Genomic DNA, 26,984 nt, shown 5'->3' with positions numbered 1-26,984 from the left:
ATTTTATAGGTCAGGAGGCTGGGACTCAAAGAAGCTAACTGTCTGTCTAATAAGACACAGCAGGTCAGTGGCACAATCTATCAAACCTAGGTCTGATTTCAGAAGCTGGGCTTTTGACTTCTCATTCTCCTAGCTCATGTGCTACACTGGTCATGGGGGAGGGGCAGAAAAGGAGGAAGAAGCACTGGTTAGCGTGTAGTAGAAGAGAATTGAGAAATCAAGAGTAAGGTGAGACTCGAGCAGGGGCAGTGGGACAGAGTGGCCTCAGGGGATGCCACATGAAAGGCTGGCATGGGAAAAAACTGATTGAGGATGAAGAATGGACACAGAATTTGTGCAAAAGTTGGGAAAAGAACAGGGGAAGGAATATAAAAGTAATCGGTTCTATCATCTCTAAGGAGACTCAGGTTCACGATAGGGTGGGGAGAACCCAGGCCCATTCTCAGATCTCACTGAGGAGAAGGCTGGGGTGCCTGAGAGGCAGCCCAGATGGAACTGTGACTGAGGAGACAGAAAGGAAGGGGACCCTGCAAAGGGAGAGCAAGTGACAGGAGCTGTCCCTGGTGCTGACCAAGCCCTGACCATCGAGTTGGGGACTTAGGAGTATACAGACATTGGGTCCTGCCTTCCTTTTCCTCTGGGGTCTGCAATGCCTCCTCCCACACATACTCAGTTCCACTTTCTATACCTCTCACCAACCATGTATAAGTTTGGGTGCCTCCATAACCCCACACCAGAAACCCATCCTGAAACTCAAAGCCACTCTCCAATTCTTCCCTCCCAACTAGACCCAGCCTAAGTCCCAAGTCCTCTACCTCAGAAGCCTCCCATTTATATCAGAAATAAAACTTCCTGCCCAGCCAGCATGGTTGAGTGGTTGAGCAACAATCTATGAACTAGGAGGAGGTCACGGTCAGGGCACATGCCTGGGTTGCAGGCTCAATCCCCAGTGGGGGGCATGCAGGAGGCAGCTGATCAATGATTCTCTCTGATCACTGATGTTTCTATCTCTCTCCCTCTCCCTTCCTTTCTGAAATCAATAAAAAAAATTTTTCTTAAAGAAATAGCCCAGCAGGAATGGCTCAGTGGTTGAGCATTGACCCATGCTCTTCTCCTTTCCTCTCTCTCTATAAATCAATAAAAACACTTAAAAATAAAATAAAACTTCCTTCATGCAGCCTTCATGGTCCCATTCTCCCAGCTTAGCATGGTTAAGTATAGACTAGATCAGCCTTTGTTTAGACAGAACAAGGCAGAACTAGGGACTCAGTACTCAACACTGTTGATTAAATAAATGTATGCATTCATGAACATGGAACTAATTTAAAGGGGAGAGGGTGCTGATACTACTGCAATCCCCATCCCACCCCAAGAGCAATGGCAACATTCTGAGTGGTTCTGGCAGTATCTCTTCCACCCTAGGAGCTAGAGGTTGGCTCTACCAGTCCCTATCAAGGCCCGGGTCCAAGCTTCCTCCCATCCTCATCCCAGGCCTTCTGGGTCATCCAGTTAGGTGGCAGTGGCAGTAGAAAGGAAGCAGAGACAATGGTGCAGTGAGGGTCCAAGTTTACTCTTTGGGGATAGGGAGGAGTGAGGAGTGGGTGGGACGGGAACGCCCCTCAGTAGTCGGCTGTGTAATCTGTGCCATGTAGTCCCCTGCACAACAGTGTGAACTCCTTCACCATCTCCTTTACCCGCCTCTTGTTCACTCGCTCGCTGAAGGAGAGAAGGGAGACCAGGTTAGCACCACCCACCACTACTTCATCTTCTCTTTCAGACCTGAGCCCAGGCCCCACCAGCTCTGCTCACCGAAGGATCTGCTGGCTGAAGGTGTCCTTCTGTTCAGGGCTGAGGCGGGCAGAGGGAAAACCAGGTGGCTGCAGTGCCTCCTTGATCCACATGCTCAGGAGGCTGAAGCAGTGTTTGTTCAGAGCAAATAGGATGTCGGCAAAGCAGTCCATGAGGCTGCGGGAGGCTTGGCCCCCAATGGCCTGAGGAAGACAGGTTCTCAGTACCAGGGCCTGTCCTTTCTGCAGCAAGGGCATGCCCCCCCCCCCAACCCCCTCAGACAGTTCCTCTGCCCAACTGCATATGACAAGTGAGTGCTGCTTTTTGAGAGCCAACTCTGACAACTTTCAGACATTTAAATGAGGAAAAAACAGAATCAGAGAGTTTAGGGAACCAAAGGCTCAAGATTCCCAAAAGGGCAGCTGCCACAGAAGCAAGGGCTACCGTACCCACATCAAGCGCCCCCCTGCTCCATCTCACCTCCAGCACTGCTATGAGCAGCATACGGCCATCCTCCTGTACTACCTTTCCCACGGGTTCTACTTCCCCACATCGAGGCAGTAGCTCTGTCTGCAGAGGATAAAGAGGCCTGTCAGCCCAGCTCCTTCAGTATACCACACCCCTACCCTCTGGAGTCCAGGGGTGGTGGGGGGTCAGGGGCAGCATGGGACTCACAAAGAAGCCACAGGAGGCCTTGACAGTAGGTGCCTCAGGGAACTTGAGGGCCAGCACAGCTGTGGGAGGGGCAGAAGCAGATCAAATAGAGCCTGAGGATCCTCCCAAGGGGGCCCCAGGCCTACTTGTCCAACTACCCCACTTACCACACTGGAACACAGCTTTGACATCCAACCGTTCACACAGGAACAAATCTGGCTTCCGCTTCAGAGCCTGCAGGAGGTGGAGCTGGTAAGCCCAGCCCCAGCCAGCTGCAAAGACCACCCCCCCACTCACCTGCCACCCCAGGGCCCAACTTCACGCACCACAGGTAGATGCTGTCAAAACCAACTACCCAGCCATCTCTGGGGACACAAACCATCCCAGAGTTCCAGAAGCCAGGAGAGGAGCAGCCAAGGAATGCTGTGTACATGTACGTGTACATGAATGCACAGTGTATATGAGAGAGGTTGGAGGTCGTAAGGCAGATAGCTTGGGTCCCAAGTTACTCCCTGAGCAAACACCTTCCCCTCTCCCCTCCATCAGGGCCAGATTCCTGCAGGCTCAAGTACCAGCAGGGATTTCTCTTGATTCATAGAGGCAGTTTAGGCCCTCTGTATTTATTAACAGAGCAGCAGGAAGAAGAGATGGCAACTGGATGTGGAACACAGTCCAACAGCCTCCTCCCATGTCCTGTCACTCCCCAGACACCCTTTAGATCAGAAAGAGGAAAAATAGGGTAGGAGCCTTGGAGCCATGGCCCTACCTTTTACCCAGGATACCCTGTGTCCAGGGCCATCACAGCCATACCCAGCCCAGGATCCGTGTTGCCATGTGGGGGAATGGATGGAGTACAGGGGGCAGAGAGCCCGCCCCAAGTGGTACCAGGACATGACTGGCACATCCCCAGGTCACAGGAGATGCTCTGCACAGCTCCAGCAATCATCAAATGCTGCTGTTCCCCAGCAGCCTCCGAAGGCATAACACACAGTCCCCTAACTCTCCAGCCCCTCACATACCTTCCAGTCTGCCATATTCACTCACATGCACCCTCATGGAAACACCCTACTCACCCTCAAACACACTTCCCTTACACACACACACACACTCTCCCACATTTGCAACGTACCCTCACTACATATTCACACACTCAAACCACCACATCCCCAAACCAGCTCCACACCCACACCCTCAATCTACCAATCTTCCAGCACGTGTACTCTCTCAACACATCCATCCACAAATACACACTCAAACACCCTCACCCACAAAGATACACCCTCACAGATACCACACATCTATTCATCCAGGCCCAGAACACTCCCTATTCCCCACGCCTTTTACCCTGCCCCCCAAGCAAACTGTAAGTTACAAAACAGTAAGAACCGTGCCGCTTTTGCGCACCATTATAGCCTCAGCACCTAGCAGAGTATCAAGCATGTATTACACAATAAATATTTGTGGAATGATTAATAAAAACCCCCACATTATTTACCTTTACCCACAGGACCCCCCCAACCTGCAGAAGCCCCCTAACACACAGAACTCCCATATGCTGACCTCACGTTCCCACAGCCCAACCCATACCTTTTCCAAAACACACATACCCTAATACAGACCTACCGATACCACAACATATATACCTATCCTCCATAATACACATTCCCACAGCCCAACACGCACATGCCTCCAACACATATCAACATTCAAAATCCATCAATGCCTAACACACATCAACATAAAACACACACCAACACACATATCCACATGTCAACTACAAATCCAACATAATACTCATACTACTTACAGCAGTTACATGATTTCTGTTCTCACCAAACCAAACTCAAAACATACGAAGTTCCGACACACTTATACACACATACAACCTAACACAGTCTCACATGGAGCCAGCACCCCACCTCCCAGAAGCAGCACAACCTGTCCGGCAGCCCGGCTCTGGGCTCTGGGCTCCATGGAGGCACATTCATCTCAGCCCCTCCCTTCGGAGCCTACCTCTCAAGAGTAGGCTGGGGGCACTGAGGCAGGCAGTTCCCGGCAGGAGCACGGGGACAATGAACCCCAGGCCCTTGAACTTCAGTTCTACCCCTGAACTTCTTGGGCACCCCAGCCGCACAGGAGCTGCTGGGCACAGTGACCACCCCCTCCCTTCCCAACCCCCACCAGGCCAGCCCACTGCCTCCCTTCGGGGTCAGCCTCTCCCTGGTCTTTGTAGAAGACTGAGCTAGCTGAGGCAAAGGGGCACTAAAGGAGGATGTTGGGTTGTCAACTTCCACGGAAACAGATGAAGAAACTCTATTCAACTGAACAGAAAAAAAATTTGTCAACAGAAAGCTAAAAATAGGCTTAAATTGAATTTCAACATAAGAGAAAGAGAAAGAGAGAGAACAGAACGTGAATGAATAAAACTAAAACACACCTGTGCCAGGAGTTGCATAAATGAATCAACAATATCAGGATGATCCCTGGGCCCTAAAATATAATAAAGATGGAACTTAAGAAAAAATTATACAAACAGCAACTCAACCTCATATAGTTATGTGGGACTGAGAGCCTGCAGGGAGACAGCGTGGGGGCACATGAGCAGCAGGAAGCAAGATAAAGAAACAAAACATACAAAAACCATGAACTGGGAGAAGCCCAACAGAAAGAGACGGCAAAGTGAAGGACGGGCCTGCCCCAGTTCCCTCCCAAGGGGCCTTCCACCTACTCCCCGCTCCTCTAGGTCAGTCCCCCAAGTTGTCCTGTGGTGCTGGAGCAATGCTGGACTCCACAGAGCTGAAGAAACAGCCCCTGAATTCTTGCTTCGGCTTCTGGCAGTTTGGGGTGGCCCTAAGCTGCTTCCCCATCACTAGCCATCCGACAGGAGGGCAGAGCTGGTTGGTTCTTGGAGGCTGGCTGAAGGCCCTGAAATGGCCAGGGAACAGAACCTGAGTGGGTTCCTCCTCACTTCAATGGCCTTAGTGCTCTTGGTCTGGCCAAGGAAGGGAACCTACTGGGTCCACTTAAACCAGAGGGCTCCTTCTTGGGGAGGGCAGTGCCCAATATGCAGTGGGGATGGCCAGGCAACCCATTGGCAGGGCCTAGGGAAGGAGACTGCCTCTTGAGGCCAAAAATGAAAGTCCCACCCAGCAAAGCCCCTCCACATGGACAAGGCCTCAGCAGAGAGCCAGGCTCAGGCTGAGGACCAGCTCCCACCACCAGCCCACATGACGAAGGGAACCCAGTTAACGTGTCGCCCCATGGTGCAGTGGAGGGCAGAGCACGAGGAAGGGCGGGCAAAACTGGGACAGCATACAGGTGAGGGGACCATCCTGTCCAGCAAGACAACCAACAAGCCCAACAAATAGGATGCTGGACACTATTCTGCCTCCAGTTCTGATAACTGTGGCAAGGACACGGCATGCGTCTGGAGCTCCTGCCCAGGCCACTCCACTCTCAGTTGCAGACACTGCAGGAACACCTGCCTGAGACACCACTAAGGAGCTGTGTGATCTTGCGCAAGCCACAAACACTTGGTTTCCCCACTGTAAAGCAGATAATAATCTCTTCCTTGTTTCCTTCTCCAGCCCACTGATAAAGCCCGCCCCTTTCACATCTGAACCCCGAGTTACTCAAGTCCTGGAAAGTGAGGCCTGATGTGCCCCATGCATGGGTCACACTGCAGACAATAGGTTTGATATTCAACAGTCGCCCTGCTGGCTTGGGCCAGACAGTGAAGGAGAAAGATTCTGAGGTCAGGGAGCCCTCACCCTCCTTTCTTAACAGTGTCTGGTACCTGCTCCATGCTGGCCTCATTCTGGACACTGGGGATGCAGAGAGAAGAGACCTAGCCTTGTCCTTCAGGGGCTTAGTTTAGGGAGAGGGAGAGTGACAGACGTGAAGACTGATTATTAAGTGTAACTGGCGCTGTATCAACAGTGTGTACATGATGCAGTTTCAGCAGGAAGTTAGATTCAGAGAAGCTTCTGAGGAATGATGCATGGGTAAGGTGTGAAGGAATGAGAGCTCACCCAGTAAAAGTAGGGTACTCCTGAAAGGGAGCAAGGCACAGGGATCAAATGGGACATGATAAGGGAAGAGTCAGTGTGGCTGGACAGCTGGAGTCATGGGGACACTGGTAGGAGAGGACGGCGAGAGGTATGCAGGCGCTACGTCATGTGGGTAGGAATGGGATGAGGGCAATTGGGAGCAATGAAAGGGTTTTAAGCCAGGGAGGGAAAATGCTCAGATTTGTGTTTTATAAAGAACATTACAGCCGAAACCGGTTTGGCTCAGTGGATAGAGCGTTGGCCTGCGGACTAAAGGGTCCCAGGTTCGATTCCGGTCAAGGGCATGTACCTGGGTTGCGGGCATATCCCCAGTGGGAGATGTGCAGGGGGCAGCTGATCGATGTTTCTCTCTCATCGATGTTTCTAACTCTCTATCTCTCTCCCTTCCTCTCTGTAAAAAATCAATAAAATATATTTGGAAAAAAAAAAAAAAAAAAGAACATTACAGCTGCAGGGTGCAGAATGGATTGGAGAGAAGGGCAGATGCCAGGAAAACCAGTCAGAAAATTGTTGAGGTAATCCGGACACCCTATACTGAGACTTTGGACATAGAGGGTGGGGAGCAGGGGACAGACTGTGGGATAATCAGGAGGCAGGACCACCAAGACTTGTCTCCAACTAGATAGGAGGAGTGAAAGGAGTAGAGTTGAGGATACCCACATCTGGCCTTCTGGCTCAGCTCCCTCCACACTTTGGACCTACCCAGAGCCCACCACAGCAGAGGCCAGTGTCATGTGACCAGACACCAAGGACACAAGCAGAGAGCACTCTGGCTCCAGCTGAGACCCTTGGTGAGCCTCAATCCTGCAACCACGAGTCCAGGCACGATTCATGAGGCTGCTGGAGAGCAGTGAGTTTCATTTCCAAGTTAGAAGCCTGATTAGACAGCAGGGGAAGCTTGGAGCTCCCTTTTGCCAATTCTCTCAGGCTAAGGGCCAGTGAATGGGGATAGGGGGTGGGACCACAGCCATAGGCTTTTGGCCTGGAAGGGAATAAACTTTATGTGTAAAAGCCCCAAGCCAAAGGCCCAAAAGGTGCTACTTAATGCCCGCAATAATCCTATCAAATATAAGAAATCTCCATTTCACAGATATGGAAACAAAGGCTCTACAAAGGTAAGTGACTTGCCCAAGGTCACACAACTAGTTGGTGGTGATGAGCTTAGAATCTAGGTGTGCCTGATTTCAAAGCCCATGCTCTTTCTACTTTTCATTATATCCCAAAGAAAAGGAGCCAGCCTGGTACCCAAGCCCCTCAGAGCTTCTGGCCCCATCTTTCCCATCATCCAGACTGGCCCTTAGCCCAGCAGGCCAGTAGAAGGCATCATTCACTCTCTTATCCACTTCAAGCTAAGGTGTCAACTATTTGCAAGGTTGACAATTATGCTGTGCTCGATCCCATAAGTTTCCCATCAAGTCCCATGTGCAACTCAGGGGACAGAGGAGAACACAGTGGGCAGCTTTGGCTCCCCAGTCAGGGAAGCAGAGGCAGTGGCAGTGGCGGCGGCAGCAGAGACCCTGGTCAGGACCTACCTTGCTGGAAGAGAGTGAGTGTGACGGAGGTGACGAGCAGGAAGAGGGCCTCGATTGGGGGAAAGTGGGCAGGCTCGTGGGCAAAGATGTGGACCAGCTACAACAAAGCAAGGAATGCTGGTCAGCTGAGGCCCTGCATCCCTGGAATGCAGGTGAGGACCTCTGGCAGGGCAATCATCAACCCACTCCACCCACCTACCCCATCCTGGTCAGATAGATCTCTAATTAGGGTGAAATCCAGAAGACTGTTGTCCCAATCAGAAGGCCCACCTGTCGAGTGAGGTCAAGAGCAGAGGCCTGGGGGATGGTGCTGTACATCTGACCCAGCATCTCACACAGCTGTGGCACCATGGGGGCAAAGTCATCTAATAGCGTCTTAACAGACTTCTCGAAAATAGCGCACACCGCCTTGGGAGGAAGCAAAGGGGCCCATGAAAGAGAAAAAAATATTGTATTATAATCATCAAATTTGCTAAGACACTAGATCTTAATTATTCTAACTACTAAAAAGAAATGCTAATTATGTGACACGACAGAGGAGCTAATTATGGCTATAATGGCAATTTTATCATGTTACAATATAGAAATGTATCAAATTAATATGTTGTAGACCTTACATTGACACATTGTTATATGCCATATATATTTCAATTGAAAAAAAAGAAAAAGGGGCCCTGGCCAGCGAGTCACAATAGGCTGGAACAGAACGGAGGCCTGGCACAGAGGAGGCCTAGAAGGGCCCTTACCTATGAGCCTTGCCTGGCTCTGCGAACCAAGGAAGGTAAGGAAGTCTCACCCTCACCCTGAAAGGCAGGAGGCAAAAAGGCCCTTTTCAGAGGGGCACAGATGGAACTCTGGAACTCTTCCTACTCACATCTCCACTCTTTCCTCTCAGGGAGCAGCAACAGCAACAAAATCCTGAGTTAAAAAGAGACCAAAGGCAGGTCTCTGATGCGAAAGTGGATCCCTGACTGTCACTCAGCCACATCATAGTCCTCTGGTTGAGCATTTCTTGTGATACTGGGAAGTTCTGAATGCCTTCCCAGAGGATTCCATGTATCTATGGAAAAGGATTTGCCTCCTTTATTTCCTCAAGACCATCGCAGGCTTAAGTGGGGCAGCAATACCTTCCTCCTGCTCCACCTCTGAGAAAAGGCACCATGGGGCAGAGAGCAAGGGTTGGGGCTCACCTCCACCACCTGGGCATCATTCAGCCATTTGCTCAGCACCTTCTGGATAAGCTGGAAGACCTGCTGCAGCACCACTACCACCTGCAGACACAGGAAGAAGATGCCCCCACAACCACTGTCACCCACTGGAGAAGGACCTGGTAGTAGGAAGTAGGCCAGGAGTTCAAATTCAAACCTATTACCCCAGACTGCGTATTGAAGACTCAATGCATGGGACCCTGGCAGAAGGAGTGTTTGCTCAATGCCCTATGAGTGAAAGAGGATATTTGAGTACTAGGGATCCTCTTAGAAGAAGCCTCAAATTGTAAAGCAGGGATATTATGAGTGCTTTATGAGATTACTAAACTGTAAGGGGTATTGAGTCGGTGGAGGTGAGGAAGGTATACAGGGGATAAATGGTGATGGGACCTAAAAAAAAAAGAGGAAAGAAGAAAAAAAAAGATTACTAAAACTTTCCAACTTCTTCTCTATTTCTGCTCAGTAAAACTCTTAGTGCCAAAAGCCTACAGGCTTGCCCTAGATAGGCTTAGAGTAGACAGCCCAAGGGATGCATAATACGGGCAGCTTATGCAGGAGCAGAGAGCAGAATGAGGTCCTGGGAGGTGAGGGAAGGCAGGATGATGACTACCATAGAAGGGGCTCTGTGGCAGAGATTTAATCTGGAGCCAAAGGGTGGGGAGTTGAGCAGAGGGGCCAGGACACTGTGGCTCCCTTCTCTTCAGGAGACACACTAAAGGGGGTACAGGGAACAATGATCAAAGCAGTCCATCACATTTGTACAAAACTTCACAGTATGCAGAGTACTTTTGCTCAAGACCATATCTGCTACCCAACAGTTCTATGAGATGAGCAAGCCAATATTCTGATGTTCACAGTTTTGAGTGGGAAGCTAAAGCTTGCCTCAGATCAAATAGCTTATAGTGGCCACCCAACACCCTGTGCCTGCCCAAGCTTACCACAGCATTTATCACACTGCTTTGTGACAATCTGTTTACATGTATTTCCTCTAGATTGGGAGCAACTCGAAGGTAAAAACTATTACATGCAGAGCATGTACCGTAAGCATCCTTGGTGCCCACAGGGAACAGTGAATGCTGAAGTAGAAAGGCCCTGGAATTAGGGGTTAAACAGGGGCCCATAATTACATCACTTAGGGGTTGAAAGATAATGTCAGTGTCCCTTATGGGGTGGGGAACCACAATGACATCATCCTAGTTGGGCTGGGGACAAAGACACCACCCACAGGGTGAGATAATGACATCACTCCCCAGAGAGAGGGAGGCAATGATAAGATCGTTCACAGGACCAAATGCATCATGCCACAGGGGACAATGACAATATTACCCATAGAATTGGAGGTGACAATGACATTCCCACAGGGTTGGGAGGTGGGGGCAATGGCAATGACAACATCACCCACGGGGTTGGGTCCCTGCGGCACTGGCAGCTTCCGGAGCTCAGAGCCTTCATGATCATCCTCATGATGACTGACATCCAGCGTGGTGAAGAGGTTGGAGAGAAGCCCCAAGATGTGGACAATGGCCAGCTTGTTGGAGGGATTAGGCTGTGGGGAGAAGAGAACCAAGTTCTGGATCTTCCAGTCCCAGCTTGGCCCCCTGGCCCCAGCCCTGACTGCCAGCTCCAACCCTATCCCTCAGCAGCATAGTCTACACAAAGGGTAGCCCCCAAATCCCACCCCTGCTCCTCCCTGGCCACACACACACACACACACACACACACACACCAGCTCTCACTCACTATCTCCTCTGCCAGCTTCTCCAGCTGCTGGATATAGGGCGAGATGAGCGAGTGCAGGTTCTTAAGGATCTCCTCCACCTGCAGGGCTGACAGCAGGAAGCCCAATGCCTGCATCAGCCACATGCACTGACTTGTCTGTGGGACAGAACATGGAGGGTCAGTCCTGGACACATCTGGTTGTGGATGGGAGAATGAACCAACTGGAAAGCTTCCGAGAATAGAGAGTAAAGAACAAGGCAGAAGACAGGATTTCTGTGGGTTCTTGCAATATCCCCAGGGAGCCCCCTAGAAACTTTTGAGCTCACCTTGTGGATCTGTTTCATTAGCACATCCTAGGGATAAAAAGAAGAAATACTGTATCAGAGCAGTGCAGAGTGTGCCTGAGGCCCAGGTCCTCCCAGGGCCCCTGCATACCTGGGAGACTGCCACGATGTTGGCAGCATAGGGTGGCAGGTCATACTTGCATTCTCGGCAGATCTTTTTGAGGGTGGACACAGAAGAGACAGAGAGCTCAGGATTGCCTAGGGCGTGCAGTACAAGGGGAAGAACGCTGTTGATCATGACGGGGTGGTCAGCCAGCCATTCAGACAGAGCTCCTGGAGGAAGAAGGGAGAGAGAGGAAAGGATAGTTGAGGCAGACCATGTCCCTGTGAGGCAGGCAGAGCTGCCGGGCAGGGTCAAGTTGCAGCCCCAGTACAGAGCACTGTTCATTCAGAGGACTGAATGGGCAAATATGCATGCACATGATCAAACATGATCCTTAAAGCTGAGAAGCAGGACTAGCCTCACTGAATTGCAGCTCAGTACACTCACTCGGAAGGACCCTTAGATGTGCCAGGACAGTTAGTTGGCTGCAAAACCAACTGTGTGTGTGGCCATGTGTATCTCTCATTTTGGATGGGACCCAGGAGGCTGGCTGTAGCAGGGGATGGGTGCCTATGGCTCTAGAATGTGCTCATGGGTGTGTACCAGGTCTCACCAATGGTGAACATGACGGTATCCGCCAGCTGCACGTTGCTGATGCTGATCCGTGGGATGAGGCCAATGAGCCCAGGCACCACATCAGAATAGTTGACATCAATGGTCTCTGCGATGGATTGGAAGCCGTAGAGCAGGGCTTCTGTGTGCTGGGGAAAGAGGGTGCCACTGGCTTGGCCGAAGAGCACGGTGCGACAGATCTAGGAGGGCTGAGGGAATCAGGCTTGAAGGGTACCTGCCAGGAGTAGGGCTCCTCTGAGCTGGTGAGCAAACGGCCCAGCTTGTCATAGAGGTTGCTGAGCAGCTCGGCCCCCAGCATTTCATAAACATACATGAGCGTGTCTGAGATGTCCACCCTGAGAAGCAGATGAAGACCTTGTACACAGCCTGGATCTTGCCCCCAAGCCCAGGAACCCACCCTGGTACCCTCACAACCATGTAAAAGTACCTAGAAAATAGAGAAAGGAGCCCCAGGATTCAGGAAGCCTGTGCTTGGGCCCCTCCCCTCATTGCCTTCATTATTTCAGGACTCCACTTAGAGCTAGGATTGACCTGCTACCATCACCTGTAAATTCGGAACTGCTCCTTCTCATCTGAGGACCAGAATCCATATTCCTCATCAGGAGGGAACTGGGCCTTGTGCAGAAGCACGTCCACCAGCTGGAAGTAGACTGGCCTGTACACTTGCTGGTACACAGCCTGCTTCTCTGCCTCAAAGGACAGAATGTCATCCTGAGAGCCAGGGAAGAGTATTAGCCACCTCACCAGCAGCCACAGAAGCCCATGAGCCACCTTCCTCCATCGTGGCCCCCTCCTGCTGGAGGTCACATAGACACACCTGCAGTGTATACCAGAAGGTGAGTGTCAGGGAGCTGGTGGTCTCATTGACAGGATAGTGGCCAGGGATACCCGTGCAGAACATGATCATGTTGACAAGGGCCAGGAAGCTCTGCCAGTGCTCCACTTGGTCAAGCAAGGCCCTTGGAGGAAGGAGATATAGAAGGTCACTCAAGAAGGCGCCATAACCTCCCCTCCTTACAGTGCCCTGCTATCCCATCCCCAGCTGCTCCACTCCTCACCGAGAGTGGTTCTCGCCCAGGGCCACAGCAATGCGACAGATGCCATGGGAGGTCTCCATGTCCCCATTCTGCACTGCCTGTCGCAGTTGCTCCTGCAGTCCCAGCACCAGTGGGATGAGTTTCAGGAGTGTGTTCACATACCTGGAGGCATGAGGGGAGGAGACGCATCAGAGCTGTCTGCCCATCCCTCACCAGATTTGAAAGAAAGGTACATTCGCCCAGTTTTCCATTAAAGTCCCCCTCCTCACATCAAATCCAAAGCAAAAGAGAGATCAGGGCCTACATGGCAGCTGCCCATGTTAGGAAGAAGCTTAGGTCAGAGACCTCCAGGAAAACTCTGGAAAGGAAGTATAAGGTCAGTATTATGGGTTGAATTGTATCTTCCTATTAGAGTTGATGCTGGAATGCATTAAGACTTTGGGGGAGATTGAATAAGTCTTACCCTCTAGTTCCTAGTACCTCAGAATGTAATCTTATTTGTAAATAGGGTCAATGCAGATAAGGTCACAGAGTAGGGGGGCTCCTAATATGACTGGTATCCTTAAAAGAAGACATCCACGTGAAGACTGAGGCCTACAGGGAGAATGACATGTGATAACAAAGGCAGAGATGGGAGTTATACAGCTCATGCCAAGGAATACCAAAGGTTGCCAGCAAACCACCAGAAGCTAAGAGGAGGCAAGGAAGGAATCTCCTATAGGTTTCAGAGGGAGCTGATACCTTGATTTCAGACCTCTAGCCTCTACAAGTGTGAGACAGTAAATTTTTGTTGTTTACCCAGTGTGTGGTACTTTATGACAGTAGGTCTAAGAAACAAACACAGATACTGTTTGGGGAGACTGGAAAGGATGGGAGACAGAAGAGTTAACAGGAACCATGTTAAAGACTTTAAAAGGCAGCAACAGCTCCTACGAGCATCAATCCCCATCTTCCACTTCACCCCCTACCAAACCCTAACTCCTATGTAATCTGGTAGCAGTAAGAAGGGAAAGCAGATGATGAACTCAGAGGGAGCTAGGGAAAAATGAACAGGACTTGATGATTAACTGGATGTGAAGATGGGAAAGAGTCAGGGAAAACCCTCAGGTTACTGACTAAACAACCAGGTAGATAGTAGGACTATAGTCCTGGAGGGGTGGGTGGAGAGGGACAGTACCAAATTTAATGAGAGGCTGAGGGCAGTAAGTTCAGTGTTAGGCATGTTGAATCAGAGGTACCTGATGAGATATGCAGGTAGAAGTGTCCAGAGAGTTGGATATAAAAACATGAAACTCAACAGAGAGGTTAGAGCAAGAGACATAGATGTTGGAGTCATCAGAGAAGAGCTGGTAATTGAGGTTATAGGAGTAAATGAGAACTGCTCAGGAAGAAAGTGTTGAATGAGAGAAGACGTCCAGGTCAGAGCCCAGAAGCACAATGACCCCTAAAGGAGGGGCAGAGGACCCTAAAGGAGGGGCAGAGGAAGCACAGTACACAAAAGAGACTGAGAGAAGGCTAGCTCCCTCCCACTGGTCTCCTCCCCAGTAGCCTGCTCTGTGGAGACCAGATTAAACAGAGGAAGTGAGTGACACTCTCATCGGGGAGTCAGATGCTTGGGACTCCTCTGCTGTCAATCATGCCGTCACCATACCAATCTATGGAGAGGAGGTGGGGAGAAACTGCGTGCCCAGAAGTTCAACATGGACTTGCCCCAAGCAGGTTGTTAGGTAAGTAACCTAATAACCTTAGGGGTAAAATGTGGACAGAGGCAACCAGTCCAATATGTTGGTCTTCTCCACACACCCCTTTTGGTGAGATAAGACGTCCACACCAGGATATCTCAGACCAGAGACAGCCCCAGAGGGCGCTGCCTAGAGACAGCTGGGATAGCTTCAGTCTCATGACCCTGACACAGGCTGTACCACCAGACAATGGGCACCTTCAGGCCAGATCTGGCACAAAGAGCAGGGGAAGGGCCAAGGCCAAGATCCCCGAGTTCCCAGCTGCTGAGATGGGGGCAGGAGGTAGTGCCCTGCCCCCTAGCACTCCCACTGCATTCCAAAGCTGCTCACACCTGCCAAAATTCTTGTATATAATAGGTCCTCAATGAATTTTCTTAATTTCTCTTATCTGAGCTTTATAATAAGATAAATCAAGGACAATATAACCCAGAAGGACTCAGAGTATTACTCAAGGTCATATAGCAAGTTAGAGATAGGTTCCAGGCTGAGAAAGGCCCTTATACTGCTGTAGGTCTGCATCCCTTTCAGGGTCCAACCTGAATTTCCCCAAAGGATCTATATTGATCTCAGCCCATATCTCAAGTCCTAACTGATGGGGGCTTCCAAAAGCCTAATTCACCTTCTCTCCTCCCCCAGTCAACAATGAAAAGCTTTTCCAGAATTAAAAACATATGGCGGGGGGGGGGGGGCATTTCAAAGGAGAGTCGGGCAAGCAGCGGCAGTTGTGGAGGAGAGGGAAAAGGGTGGCAAGTACAAGCTTAGTCAAGGGGAGGGCTGATGTCAGGAAACCTGGGTGAGGCAGTGGCTGGATGACCCAGAAGTCAGAACCACTGAAGGTGACTTTCTCAAGCCAAAGCTAAGAAACTAAGACTACAACACAGCAAGGTCCAAACTCGAACTCCAAGCTGGGTGCAGCCCACCCACTGGGGAAACTCTTGCATAGATTTCTTATCCCTGGGCACCTGTGCCTGAGACTTGTGAGTAGACAGGAAAGCACACCCAAAGCCCCTAAAGTTTGGGGAGGGAGATAAGAGAGGATGTCTTTAGTGCCACGGCTGCGACTGGGTTCAAGTGGGCTGATTGCAGTTCGTTAGCTGGAGCTGCTGGGGCAGGGCTGCTGGGACTCCTTAGCTGCCACTCACACTGAGCTCAGCCCAGACCTGCAATTACAGATCCAGGAGCAGAACTGAAAAGGGGAAGAGTTGCTAAGCAACAAAGGGAACTGCAGCCAATAGGCACTTCGGAGGCTGTGTGCTTTCTCACTGGCTTCTTGCTTGCTCATTGGTTCATAGAAGAAGAGGCATCAATTACCTGCCAAAGCCCTAGAGACTGGCTGGGCGGGTAAACCTGGGTGTAAGGACATCCCACATCACCTAGGCACTGGCCCTGGCCAATTCCCCTGACCCAACTGTCTGAGCCTAGCCAGCACTTGAGCTCTGGCTGCCAAGGAAGGCCTTGACCTGAGACTTGCTACCCACCTTAAGTTGAAAACGTGGGAAACCAGGGGAAAGGCATCATAGTAACTGCTAATGTAACAATGATACTAAATACTAGCAAATGCCGTTTCTGGAGTACACAAGAACCATGCTAGACCTTTCACAGACCTCCTCTTATTTAATCCTCATAACAAAATATTCTTTACAGAATACCAGGGACAGGCCCTGTGTACATTATTCTAGTTAAATAATTAAAACTCTGTGAGGTCAGTATGATCACATACATTTTACTAATGAAAAAACAGGTTTACCAAAGGTCTCAGATCTAGTAGATGGACCGTCTAGGATTCAAGCTCAGATGTGATGAAATGCCAAGGCTAGTGCCATTAACCACTCCCCTATGCTGTCTCGTTCAGTGTTATTTTCCCCTCCAATTCTGCCAGGGGTTCCCAAAGTCCCATCTCTGAAATGTTAGTGTCAGGCCTCCAGTCTTCCCCTGGCCAATTCACCTTATTCCAAAAATCTCATCATGCCATTTTCTCTGCTTAAAATCCTTTCATATTTTTACATCATCCTCAGGATGGAAACTGAAATCTTAAACTGACAAGATGAAGGCTGATAAGGTCCTACATGATCTGGGCCCAGATCTCCTATAACTGGCCCTTAAGCCCTGCTGTCTAATCATACCCTTCATCTGTCTGAAATGTCCTCGCCATATCCATCACCTCCATCTGACTAACTCTTACATAGCCTTCAAAGAATAGCTCAGTTGTCACCTTTTCTGGGCAGCCCTTCACAACCCACAGACTTGGTTCTTACAGCCCCTCTGCTCTCTCCATTAGAGTATTCATCACGTTGACTATACTTGCCCATTCATGTATCTACTAGGTTATGAGCTCCTGACTTGCAAAAATCAACTCATTTATCTTTATGCTCCTAGTCCTCACTACAGGGCCCAATGCACAAACAGGTGCTCAACAAATGTTTGCTGAACACCTTACTACTCTCATTTTCTTCTGAGTCCTTGAATGTGCGTGGTGTGTCCGACACAGGTCTTTGCACCTGCTGTTGTTTCTGAAGCTTGTAACATTCCCTACTCCCCCAACCTCTTCCACCCCTTGTCACTTTGGCAGCTCCTACTTTTCATCTGTTCAAAAAATATTGAATGCTACCAAGTGCTGCAGGCACAATATGACCAAATAAAATGACAGAGTGCCTTCCTCACAGAGCTGAGAGACTAATGGGGAGATACACATTAATTTATAATGAAACCATGTTATGGACTAAGAAGGAAAAACACTGGGAGCTCTGAGATAAAATAATAGAAAACACCAAACTTAGTCTTAAAAATCATGAAGAACGTGAAGTTTAAACTGAGACAGAAGTGATGTGTCAAGGACATGTGATGGTTCAGAGCCTGGAAGGAGCATGGGACATTCAAGGAATTGAAAGGACTGTGAGAGTGAAGAAAGCAAGGAGATCGGCATGAGATGAGGCTAGAGATGTCATATTGTGCAGCATCTCTGTGAATCAAATTAAGGATCCTGAACTTTACCCCATGAGCAGTGAGAAGCCACAGAAGGGTTCTGAGCAGAAAGGAAATATTGCATACTCATTTTCAAAAGATCACTCTGGCTGCTGGGTGGACAATGAAGGAAGGGTACAAGAGTAAAAACCAGGGGATTAGCGAGAAAGCTCTACGATAACCTGGGGAGAGGTGATGACAGCTTGAACTAGAGTGGTGGCAGTGGAAATGGAAAAAATAGATTTGCAATACGGTCAGGGGCAGAACAGCCAGAACTTGGCTGAGAGAAAAAAGAGAGTCAACTATTTTAACTGAATAATTCATTGGATGGTTAGTTGTCTAGTGTCTGTCTGTCTCCCTCTCTGAACCATGGGACAGGAACCATGTCTTGATTGGTTCCCTGCTGTATCTCCAGCATAGGACCATGCATGCAGTAGGCACTCAAATAGTGTTTACTGAACAGATGGATGGATAGATGCATGGATGGCCAAGCAGACTGCCCCACTCTGGGAAGGTGGGGACCAGCTCACCTCTGGGCATCAGGCTGTGAGATGGCATTGACAATGGCCTCCACACTGCTGTCGAAGAGCTCTGAGTCCTGCAGAGCAGCGAAGGCGGCCTGAATGAGAGCCTCACAGTCCTGCAACGGCACCTCCAGCTGCACCCAGCTGGAAAAGCACTTGAGTACCTTTTGACGCACACAGCTGGGTGAGCTGGGCTGCTGCAGCAGCTGCTCCAGCAATGGGAAGACAGCCCCACACTCCACGGCCAGGCTGGCCCGCACCAGGCCTTTGCGATACTGGGGCAGGCGGCTGGTCTGAAATTCCTCAGGCAGCACTGTCAGCAGCTCCAGCAGAGCCAGGCAGCGACCCTGGCCATCCACCGGTGAGTCTTCAGCCTGGAAGAGTCGTACCATATCTGCCACAGCACAAGGCCAAGCGTCAGGCATCATGCTGAGAGCTAACGAGGCCAGCGCCACACACAGCCGAGTCAGCACAATCTTGGAACCACTGGCAAAGCGAGTGATCTGAGTGAAGAGCTGCGCCTTTAGACTTTCATATTGGTCAGTGGGGATGTCACTCCAGTAGCGAGAGATCTTGATGTGCAGGGCACTGGCCCCAAAGTACTGGATCTCAGGCACCTTGTCAGGCTGTAGTAACTGCCAGCTGAAGTGCCAGGCCTGTGGGGAGACCTGGGCCTGCATCAGCCACTTCTGAGCCAGGTTCTTGTTCTCAATGTTGGGGTCGTAGTAGAGCTGGTGCAGCGCCTGCAGGACAGCACAGGATTGAGCAGGTGCTGGCCACTCTGGATCCTGCCAGAGCCCAGAAAACAGGGTGTGATTTGGTCCCGCAATACCGCTCTCTCTTTCTGACTTGGGGGGGCCTGAACAGAAAGGGAGAGCTCAGGGCTCTGCAGTTTCCTGGGCCCAGGGTCCTGCCATATTTTGAGAACCTGAACTTTCTTCATGCTCTACTATATCCTCTTCTCCTTATAGCAAAACATTATGGATTCAAAGAGTGAACCTCCACAGGATAGCGCACACACACACACACACACACACACACACACAAAGAGGAGGCTGAGCTCATCAAAGGGGAGGCATGTGAGGTAAAGGGCAAGGCCCAGGTGGAAGGAATGGCTCCACAGGGATGAAGCTAAGCCTGAGAAGAACATGAAACAGCCTGAGGGGCCCTGACCCTCCCAGGCACAGCTGTTCCAATCAACTCCAAAAGCTCCATTTAGCTCCCCCAGGATCATCCCTAGGTCACTCCAGATGCTGGCACCACAGCCAGTGTGAAATCTGAGAAGGGCTAAGACTTTGCCAGGCAGCCCTTGTGCAGAAACAAAGTGGAGAAGGGGATGAGAAAAGCCCTCATAGAGCGCCTGGAAGATCCACAGAACTGGTCCAGAGAAGCCTTAGCCTGCTGCCCTGGCAAGTGCCCAGCCTGGAATTCTCAACTAGCTGAATCTCCAGGGTCCCCATTCCATTGGGACTTCACACAACAAGAAAATAGAGGTTTATCTCCCTGGTAGCACACGGAACAGTGCACCACCATGCCAACACTGCCCAGCCCCATGGGGTGGAAGACTGAGACCAGGCCTCTGGCGGCCTCAGCAGTCTCCATCCAAGTAGGCTTAGCCCTATCTGTCCCTCTGACCGCCAGTTATAGCCACTGTTGCTGTTTGGCTGCTCCAGGAGGCAGAGAACAGAAGCCGAAGGGATGCATCCTCACCACTGGGTATGGCAAACAGGGCTCCAGAGTAACAAATGAGTATCCGCAGCTATTTCTCATTTCCCATCAAGGCAGCCCTACCTCCCCATTAATCCTGGGGGGTGGAGGAGGTCATTCTGCATTCCAGGCCTCTGTGGGCGAACCCAGAAGAGAACCAGAGAAGTCGTGTCCAAAAGAGATGGACTGGGCAGTCTGGGAGGGCGCTGGCAGGAAGCTTGATGGGCAGGTGGGTAGAAAAGAACCCTGAGGCTGCCAGCAGAACCAGACCCCTGGGACCCAGCGCAAAACAAAGGGGGCCCAGCCAGGCTCCTGCCCGCCTTCGTCCAATCAAGGAAGGACCCTTCTCCAAGAGAGACTGAGAACATAACCCAGACTGTTTTAGTCCCCGGTTATTTTCTGAGCCCCTGGCTCAACAAAGAGGGTCCAGGACGGCTCAGCATCGGCATGGTTCCTGGGGACTGAGCCGCAGGTCTCCTGGGTTCCTGGGTTCCCACTGCACTGGAGCTGGAGAACAGCCAACCTGGCTGCAGGTCTAAGCCAACAGACACCCGAGTATGTCTCCACAGAGGACCCATGTCTGAGGAAAGCCACATTCAGCCCCTTACGACACTGTAACACTGCTGTCCTGCCTGCCCCGAGACAGCAAATGCCAGGTGTCCTGGGGGCACCAGCCCAGCGGGCACCCAGCCCAGGCCTGGGCTCTGGCCTTCGAGTCGGTGCCCAGAACTTCTGCTCTGTCACCGGAGTGCCCACCCCGGGGCCCTCATACCTTCTCCACGTTCTCCACAGTGAAGTCCAAGGCTGGTGCTGCTCCAGCCCCTGCAGCCCCTGGCTGCTCCTCCCGCCGGTCCATCTCGGCTCCTCCCCAGCAGGGAGGGGAACCCTGACCTGACTCCTGCCCCAGCCCCTTGGCTGCCGGCCCCCTGGCTAGACCCCGGCTTGAGGGCCCAGGGAGTGGTGTGGTGACAGGGGACCCAGGATGGGCATGGCTGCCGGGGCCTCCCCACCTCGACTGGGGGGGAGGGGGCTGGCCAGAAACCAAAAGGGGTGGTCTTAGGAGGAGATCCACTGAGTGGGGTGCCGAGGGGGAGCCCTCAGGGAGGAGTTCTCAGGCGGGGGTCCCAGTGGTAGGTCACGGCTCTGTTTCCAGAATCTACGAGGAGGAAATCATAGGGGAGGGAGGCCTGTGGGGGAAACCGAGCCCCAGCCCGTGAGAGGTCACAGGGTCGATGGCCTGTACCCACAACACCCTCGTCGGAGTGCGCTCCCGGGTCCTACGAGGAGGTCACTGGGGTGGGAGGTCACGAGAGAGAGAGAGCCCTTGGCGGGTTACGGAAGGCGTTCCAACGAAGCGCGGGGGTGCAGCATCGACACTCTGGGGCGAAGAGTCCGTAATGTTGAGGGGCGGTGGCAGATCCCCTCCGCTGGGCCCGGCCCTCACTCTTCTCACCGCCCGGCTCCGGCCCCGCTACCGCCGCTGCCTCCGCCCCAGTGACTGACAGGCTAGCCGGCCCGGCCGGGACGGGGCGGGGACCTCAGCGAGGCGCGGGCTGCCCCGAGCGCCTGTTCCCGGCACCGCCGACTCAGGCGCCGACCCTCCCCCGCGCCTGCCCTGACCCGGCCGGCCCGGCACCGCCCGGCTCGGCCCAGCGGAACTGCGCGGAAACTCATTCCGGGTCTTTGGGCCTGTCCTCGTGCCAGCCCTCGCGCCCCTGATCAGGCGACGGAGCGGCGCGCCGCTCGAGGCCCCCGCCGAGCCAAGGACCCGTCGCTACGCACCCTGGGAAATGTAGTCTATACTGCGCCTAGCGGGAGGGCGGCGCCTCGCGGCGGAGGCCGAGAGCACGTGGGCTGGGGCACCGCGGGGCCCCGGGAGCCCCAGGCTTACCAGGGCCGACAGACACTCCCAGTCAAACTGGCGGGGAAGCTGCGGAGCAGCTCCTTAGGAGTGTGTGACTCAAGGGGCGGATGGCTGGAGGTGGGAGCCCAGGTCGGAGGAAAAGGTGTGTGTGTTGGGGGCGAGGCGGGGAGCGGTGTGGAGGATCGGTCGCTCTGGTGCTCCGCTGCGGGTGCACCCGGAGGCCCAGGAACGGGGCCGGGTGGAAGGAGGCGTCAGTACTAGGAGAAGAAAGGAGGCTCCGTGCGCCTCAGGAAGGAGAAGGACGGCTCTCGGAACCACCCAGTGAGCAACCAGGGAACCACATACCATGGACAGTGCTCGGAGAGTTTCATAAGGTTCTTGGAAGCAACTTCTATTCATGTGTAATTAGAATAAGACCAGCTCACACCTAAGTGCTACGAACAGTACTTTGCATACCTTACGCATCAGTTCTCAACAACTACAAGGCGGGGAATTTTATGCACCATTTTCAGATGAGGAAACAGGTTGGGGAAAGTGGAGCTCATCTTGGCCCTGGACACTCAGGGTATCAGAGATCACCAATAGATATGCTCAGGGGCAGACCCCAGCAGTCCCTTTTCTTTACCACTTGTACTTTTTCCTTAAAAAATTTTTTTCATTGATTTGAGAGACAGAGAGAGAGAGAGAGAGAGAGAGAGAGAGAGAGAGAGAAGAAACATTGATGTGAGAGTGAAACATCGATAGGCGGCCTCCTGCACGCTCCCTATCGGGGATAGAGCCAGCAACCCTGGCATGTGCCCTGGCCGGGAATCAAACCAGCAACTTCTTGGTGCACTGCACGACGGCCAACCAACTGAGCCACACCAGCCAGGGCATCACGTATCCTTTTATTAACTCTTGCCAGCTACCCTGGAGGGGGCTAGTGGAGAGGACCTCTAATACCTGTGTTCAATGGAGGAAAATAGCATTGGCAATAGCCACCTAGGCCTGGGAAGGCAGAGGAAGGCTTCCTTGAGGAGGAGAAACTTGAATGGGGGAGGGGGTGCTCAATTCGCGGGTTAGCAAAGTCCAGGTGGAATCCAGTCACAGCAAATCTTTATCAAGAAAATGTTTAAAGTACAGCTAGTAATTTGTGTTCAGTCTAAGGCAGTGGTTCTCAACCTGTGGGTCGCGACCCCTTTGGCGGCCGAACGACCCTTTCACAGGGGTCGCCTAAGACCATCGGAAAACACATATATAATTACATATTGTTTTTGTGATTAATCACTATGCTTTAATTATGTTCAATTTGTAACAATGAAATTGGGGGTCACCACAACATGAGGAACTGTATTAAAGGGTCGCGGCATTAGGAAGGTTGAGAACCACTGGTCTAAGGGGATATAGGTGAGGTGAGGAAGAGGGAGGGATGAGTAACAGGTGAGGTTGGAAAGACAAGTTGGGAGCAGTAGGCATTTGAATGAGTTTAGACTTTATCCTAAATGCCATATGAAGCCGTCATGGGATTTCAACTGGGCGTTGATGACTGGATTTGCATTTTAGAAAAGTCTACCTGTAGTATGTAGGATAAATTGAAGGAGGAAAGAGTAGAAGTAGGGGAGATTTGGAAGGAGGAAGCAGGAAGGCCAAAATAAAGTAACTGACTCCAGGTCTGTGCCTAGGGCTGTGAAATGCCATGGCTCTGATGCGGACTGGAGATTTCACTGTGCCAGAAGGAGGCCGAGGGGGAGGGTTACAAGACTTGGGCCTATGTTCAAAACCCGTCTTTGCCTCTTTCTAGCCATAGACCTTGACTTCTTCTGAAACTCACTTTAAAAGATTGACAACAAGCCCTGGCTGAGTAGCTTAATTAGTTAGTGGTTCTCAACCTTCTGGCCCTTTAAATACAGTTCCTCATGTTGTGACCCAACCATAAAATTATTTTCGTTGCTACTTCATAACTGTAATGTTGCTACTGTTATGAATCGTAATGTAAATATCTGATATGCAGGATGGTCTTAGGCGACCCCTGTGAAAGGGTCGTTCGACCCCCCAAAAGGGGCCGCGACCCACAGGTTGAGAACCGCTGATAGAGTGTCATTCTGATACACCAAGGTTATGAATTCAATCCTTGGTCAGGAATCAACCAATGAATGCATAAATAAGTGGAACAACAAATCTCTCTCTCTCTCTCTCTCTCTCTCTCTCTCTCTCTCTCTCTCTCTCTGTAAAAATAAAATGAGAACGGTAATTCCTCCAGTGAAAGAAAAACTGAGATGGTATATGAATAGGGCTGGACTTAAAGGCGACAATTAGGTGAATGTTGGTTTTCTTCCTGCTTCCAATCCAGGACTCTCCTCATCCCTGGGGCTCCCCTGGAGAGAAAAATGCCAATCTCATTAACAATGGCTCCTGAACATGTTTCACAAACACCACCTAGGACAATTGAAAATAGGCCTGGACCCTGACCGGTTTGGCTCAGTGGATAGAGCGTCAGCCTGTGGACTCAAGTGTCCCAGGTTCGATTCCAGTCAAGGGCATGTACCTTGGTTGCGGGCACATCCCCAGTGGGGGGTGTGCAGGAGGCAGCTGGTTGATGTTTCTCTCTCATTGATGTTTCTGATTCTCTATCCCTCTCCCTCCTCTCTGTGGAAAATCAATAAAATATATTTAAAAAAAGAAAAAGAAAATAGGCCTGGGGATGTTGGAGATACTTTGGGGTGCCAGACCAAAAGGGACACCTAAAATGTGGATAGCATTCCAGGATAACTTAGAGCAGTGGTTCTCAACCTGTGGGTCGCAACCCCTTTGGGGGTTGAACGACCCTTTCACAGGGGTTGCCTAAGACCATCGGAAAACACATATATAATTACATATTGTTTTTGTGATTAATCACTATGCTTTAATTATGTTCAATTGTAACAATGAAATCGGGGGTCACCACAACATGAGAAACTGTATTAAAGGGTCACGGCATTAGGAAGGTTGAGAACCACTGACTTAGAGCCAAGTGGAGAATGACACGGGTTCTCCTAAGGGACAGGAGTAGGATATATAGGAGCCAGAACCTGTGACAACTCTGGGACGAGTCCTCAGATTCAGGAGAGAGCATTCTAAAGCTGTATCTACGACAAACTAACTTCTCAGTTTGAAGTTTTTCAGCCTTCCAAAATAGCGTGAATTTGGTCTGCAAAACCAAAAACGGAGTGCTTAGAGTTAAGCATTCTCAGGGAAGGTTTCCCCGCTTCCCCTTAGCACCAAGGTGAAATAAAGGCAATTTTCTCTGTAGTCCCCAGGTTTGAGGGAGAGAGGTTAGGTAGAGGAGTGGCCGATTTATTTCTATTTCATCCTTAAGTGTGGGCATGGCCTTTGGGGTCCTGGCCTTATGGAGAAGTTTCTGGGTAGATGCCATAAGCTCAGGAGCCCTCACAAGCCAATGCTCAGGTTCACCAGGTAAGAAACATGCCCTCACTGTATTGTCATATTGCATATTAATTAGCACATCAATAATGTACAGGGAAGGTAGATTAAATATTTTTTATCTAAGAAAAAAAACATGCCCTCAAGGTGAAAGCCAACTACTAAGCTTCCTACTTTCACTTATTATTACTAGAGGCCAGGTGCATGAAATTCCTGCACAGGAGGGGGGGCATCCCCTCAGCCCAGCCTGCACCCTCTCCAATCCGGGACCCCTCAGGGGGACGTCCGACTGCTGGCTTAGGCCCGATCCCCAGGACATCCCTCTCACAATCCAGGACGGCTGGCTCCTAACTGCTCACCTAACTGCCCCCGCTGACGGCCTGGTTGCCCCCAACTGCCCCCCCCACTGGCCTGGTTGCCCTTCACTGCCCCCCTGATGGCCTGGTTGCCCCCAACTGCCCCCCTGCCGTCCTGGTTGCCCCCAACTGCCATTCCCTGCCAGCCTGGTCGTCCCTCACTGCACCCCCCACCCCCAACGGCCTGTTTGCCCCCAACTGCCCCCCCCCTACCGGCTTGGTCGCCCCACACAGCCTGCTGTTTGGTCATTACTATTACTGTGATGGTGTCCTGGACAATTTGCATATTCCTCTATTATTAGTATAGATTATTAGCCTGAATATTTCTTGTGTTTTCCAGTTCATAGATGCATTAAACTTTTAAAATATATATTTTGTCTAATATTTTTAGTTGTTTTCAGCAAGCAGGTTAGCCGGAGTCCCTAGGCCACCATGTTGCAAGAAAACCCAATGGGCAGTTTCAGTCCTTGTGTGACTTGATTTTTCTGCTGCATTTGGCCCTGTTGACCACTCCTTCCCCCTGTTCTGTTTTTTTTTCTTTTCTACTACTCTGATGCTCTTTTTGGTCTCCTTCACAGGCTTGCCCCTCTTCCTCTCCCTGTTCCTTAAATGCTGGTTCTCCAGGCTTTGTCCTCTGCTTCTCCTCTTCTTCATCAATATCTCACTACTCCTTTGGCTTTGAGCTGTGCTGCCCAGGTCTCTCTTGCCCAGACTTTTCTGAGTTCCCAACCCTCATATCCAGCTGCCACCAGGTTCCTTGCCCTCTGAAGGTGTCCTAGACACCTCAAGTTGAACTCATGACCTCCCCCTCCCACCTTACTCCCATCACATGCTAAAAATACTGCATCCCCTAAGTTCCTTACCAGCCACCCAAGCGAGAGCCTTGGAAACTCTCCCTTTCATCAAACCCTCACAACCAGTCCATCACCAAGTCTGGGTTATTGAGTCTCACATCTCTTCTGTCCTTCCACACTGCTTCTGCTCTAGATCAAGACCAGCATTTGTTTCCTGAACAGTTTTCATTGTAGCAGCTGTAACTGGTATCCACTGTCTTGCCCCTTCTAGTTCATATCAGACACAGCAGCCAATGATCCATCTGAAACACATCTCTAGCCAATCCCACTGAAAAGCCTTCGGTGGCTCCTCTCAGGACAAAGTCCAAGCTCCTTAGTATAGCATGCAAGGACCTTCATAATCTCTCAGCCTTTTTGTCTTGATGAGGGCCTTACTCCAATTCTATGTGAAACTGCTGGCTATCCTGGGACACACCAGGCTGTGCCACATTTCCCTGCCTTTGTCCATGCTACTGCCTCTACTGAGAAGGCTCTGTGTCAGGTTGGGGCCAATTAGGAGAAACCACCCAGTAAGTACACAGGGACAGTTTTTGTTTTTTTTTAAAGTAT

At 51.1% G+C, this 26,984-nt stretch overlaps 1 protein-coding gene across 6 annotated transcripts; it reads right to left on the bottom strand.

Moving 5' to 3' along the window:
• Positions 1 to 1,549: 1,549 nt before the first annotated feature.
• IPO13 (importin 13) lies at positions 1,550 to 21,608 on the bottom strand. Of its 6 annotated transcripts, none has more exons than XM_059689858.1 (21): positions 20,735 to 21,596; positions 18,262 to 19,043; positions 13,050 to 13,190; positions 12,809 to 12,950; positions 12,536 to 12,702; positions 12,206 to 12,326; positions 11,972 to 12,119; positions 11,407 to 11,588; positions 11,298 to 11,324; positions 10,993 to 11,127; positions 10,655 to 10,798; positions 9,235 to 9,315; positions 8,919 to 9,104; positions 8,315 to 8,452; positions 8,045 to 8,141; positions 4,880 to 4,932; positions 2,610 to 2,676; positions 2,464 to 2,522; positions 2,269 to 2,358; positions 1,810 to 1,991; positions 1,550 to 1,716 (listed from the first exon to the last, which is right to left on the bottom strand). In XM_059689858.1, exons 1-21 carry the CDS (start codon positions 20,816 to 20,818, stop codon positions 1,620 to 1,622), a joined length of 3,123 nt encoding a protein of 1,040 aa, XP_059545841.1. In that variant the 5' UTR covers positions 20,819 to 21,596; the 3' UTR covers positions 1,550 to 1,619. The 6 variants fall into 6 exon arrangements, 5 of the variants coding, with proteins under 5 accessions (XP_059545841.1, XP_059545842.1, XP_059545844.1 ...); XM_059689859.1 differs by having other exon boundaries at positions 18,262 to 18,998; positions 20,735 to 21,594; XM_059689861.1 differs by lacking the exon at positions 8,919 to 9,104 and having other exon boundaries at positions 20,735 to 21,592.
• Between the last annotated feature and the right edge of the window lie 5,376 nt (positions 21,609 to 26,984).

This window comes from Myotis daubentonii, chromosome 3, assembly GCF_963259705.1.
Source record: "Myotis daubentonii chromosome 3, mMyoDau2.1, whole genome shotgun sequence".
Lineage (NCBI taxonomy): Eukaryota > Metazoa > Chordata > Mammalia > Chiroptera > Vespertilionidae > Myotis > Myotis daubentonii.
The sequence above is the reverse complement of the archived record's forward strand: the minus strand, read 5'-3'. Positions and strand labels throughout refer to the sequence as shown.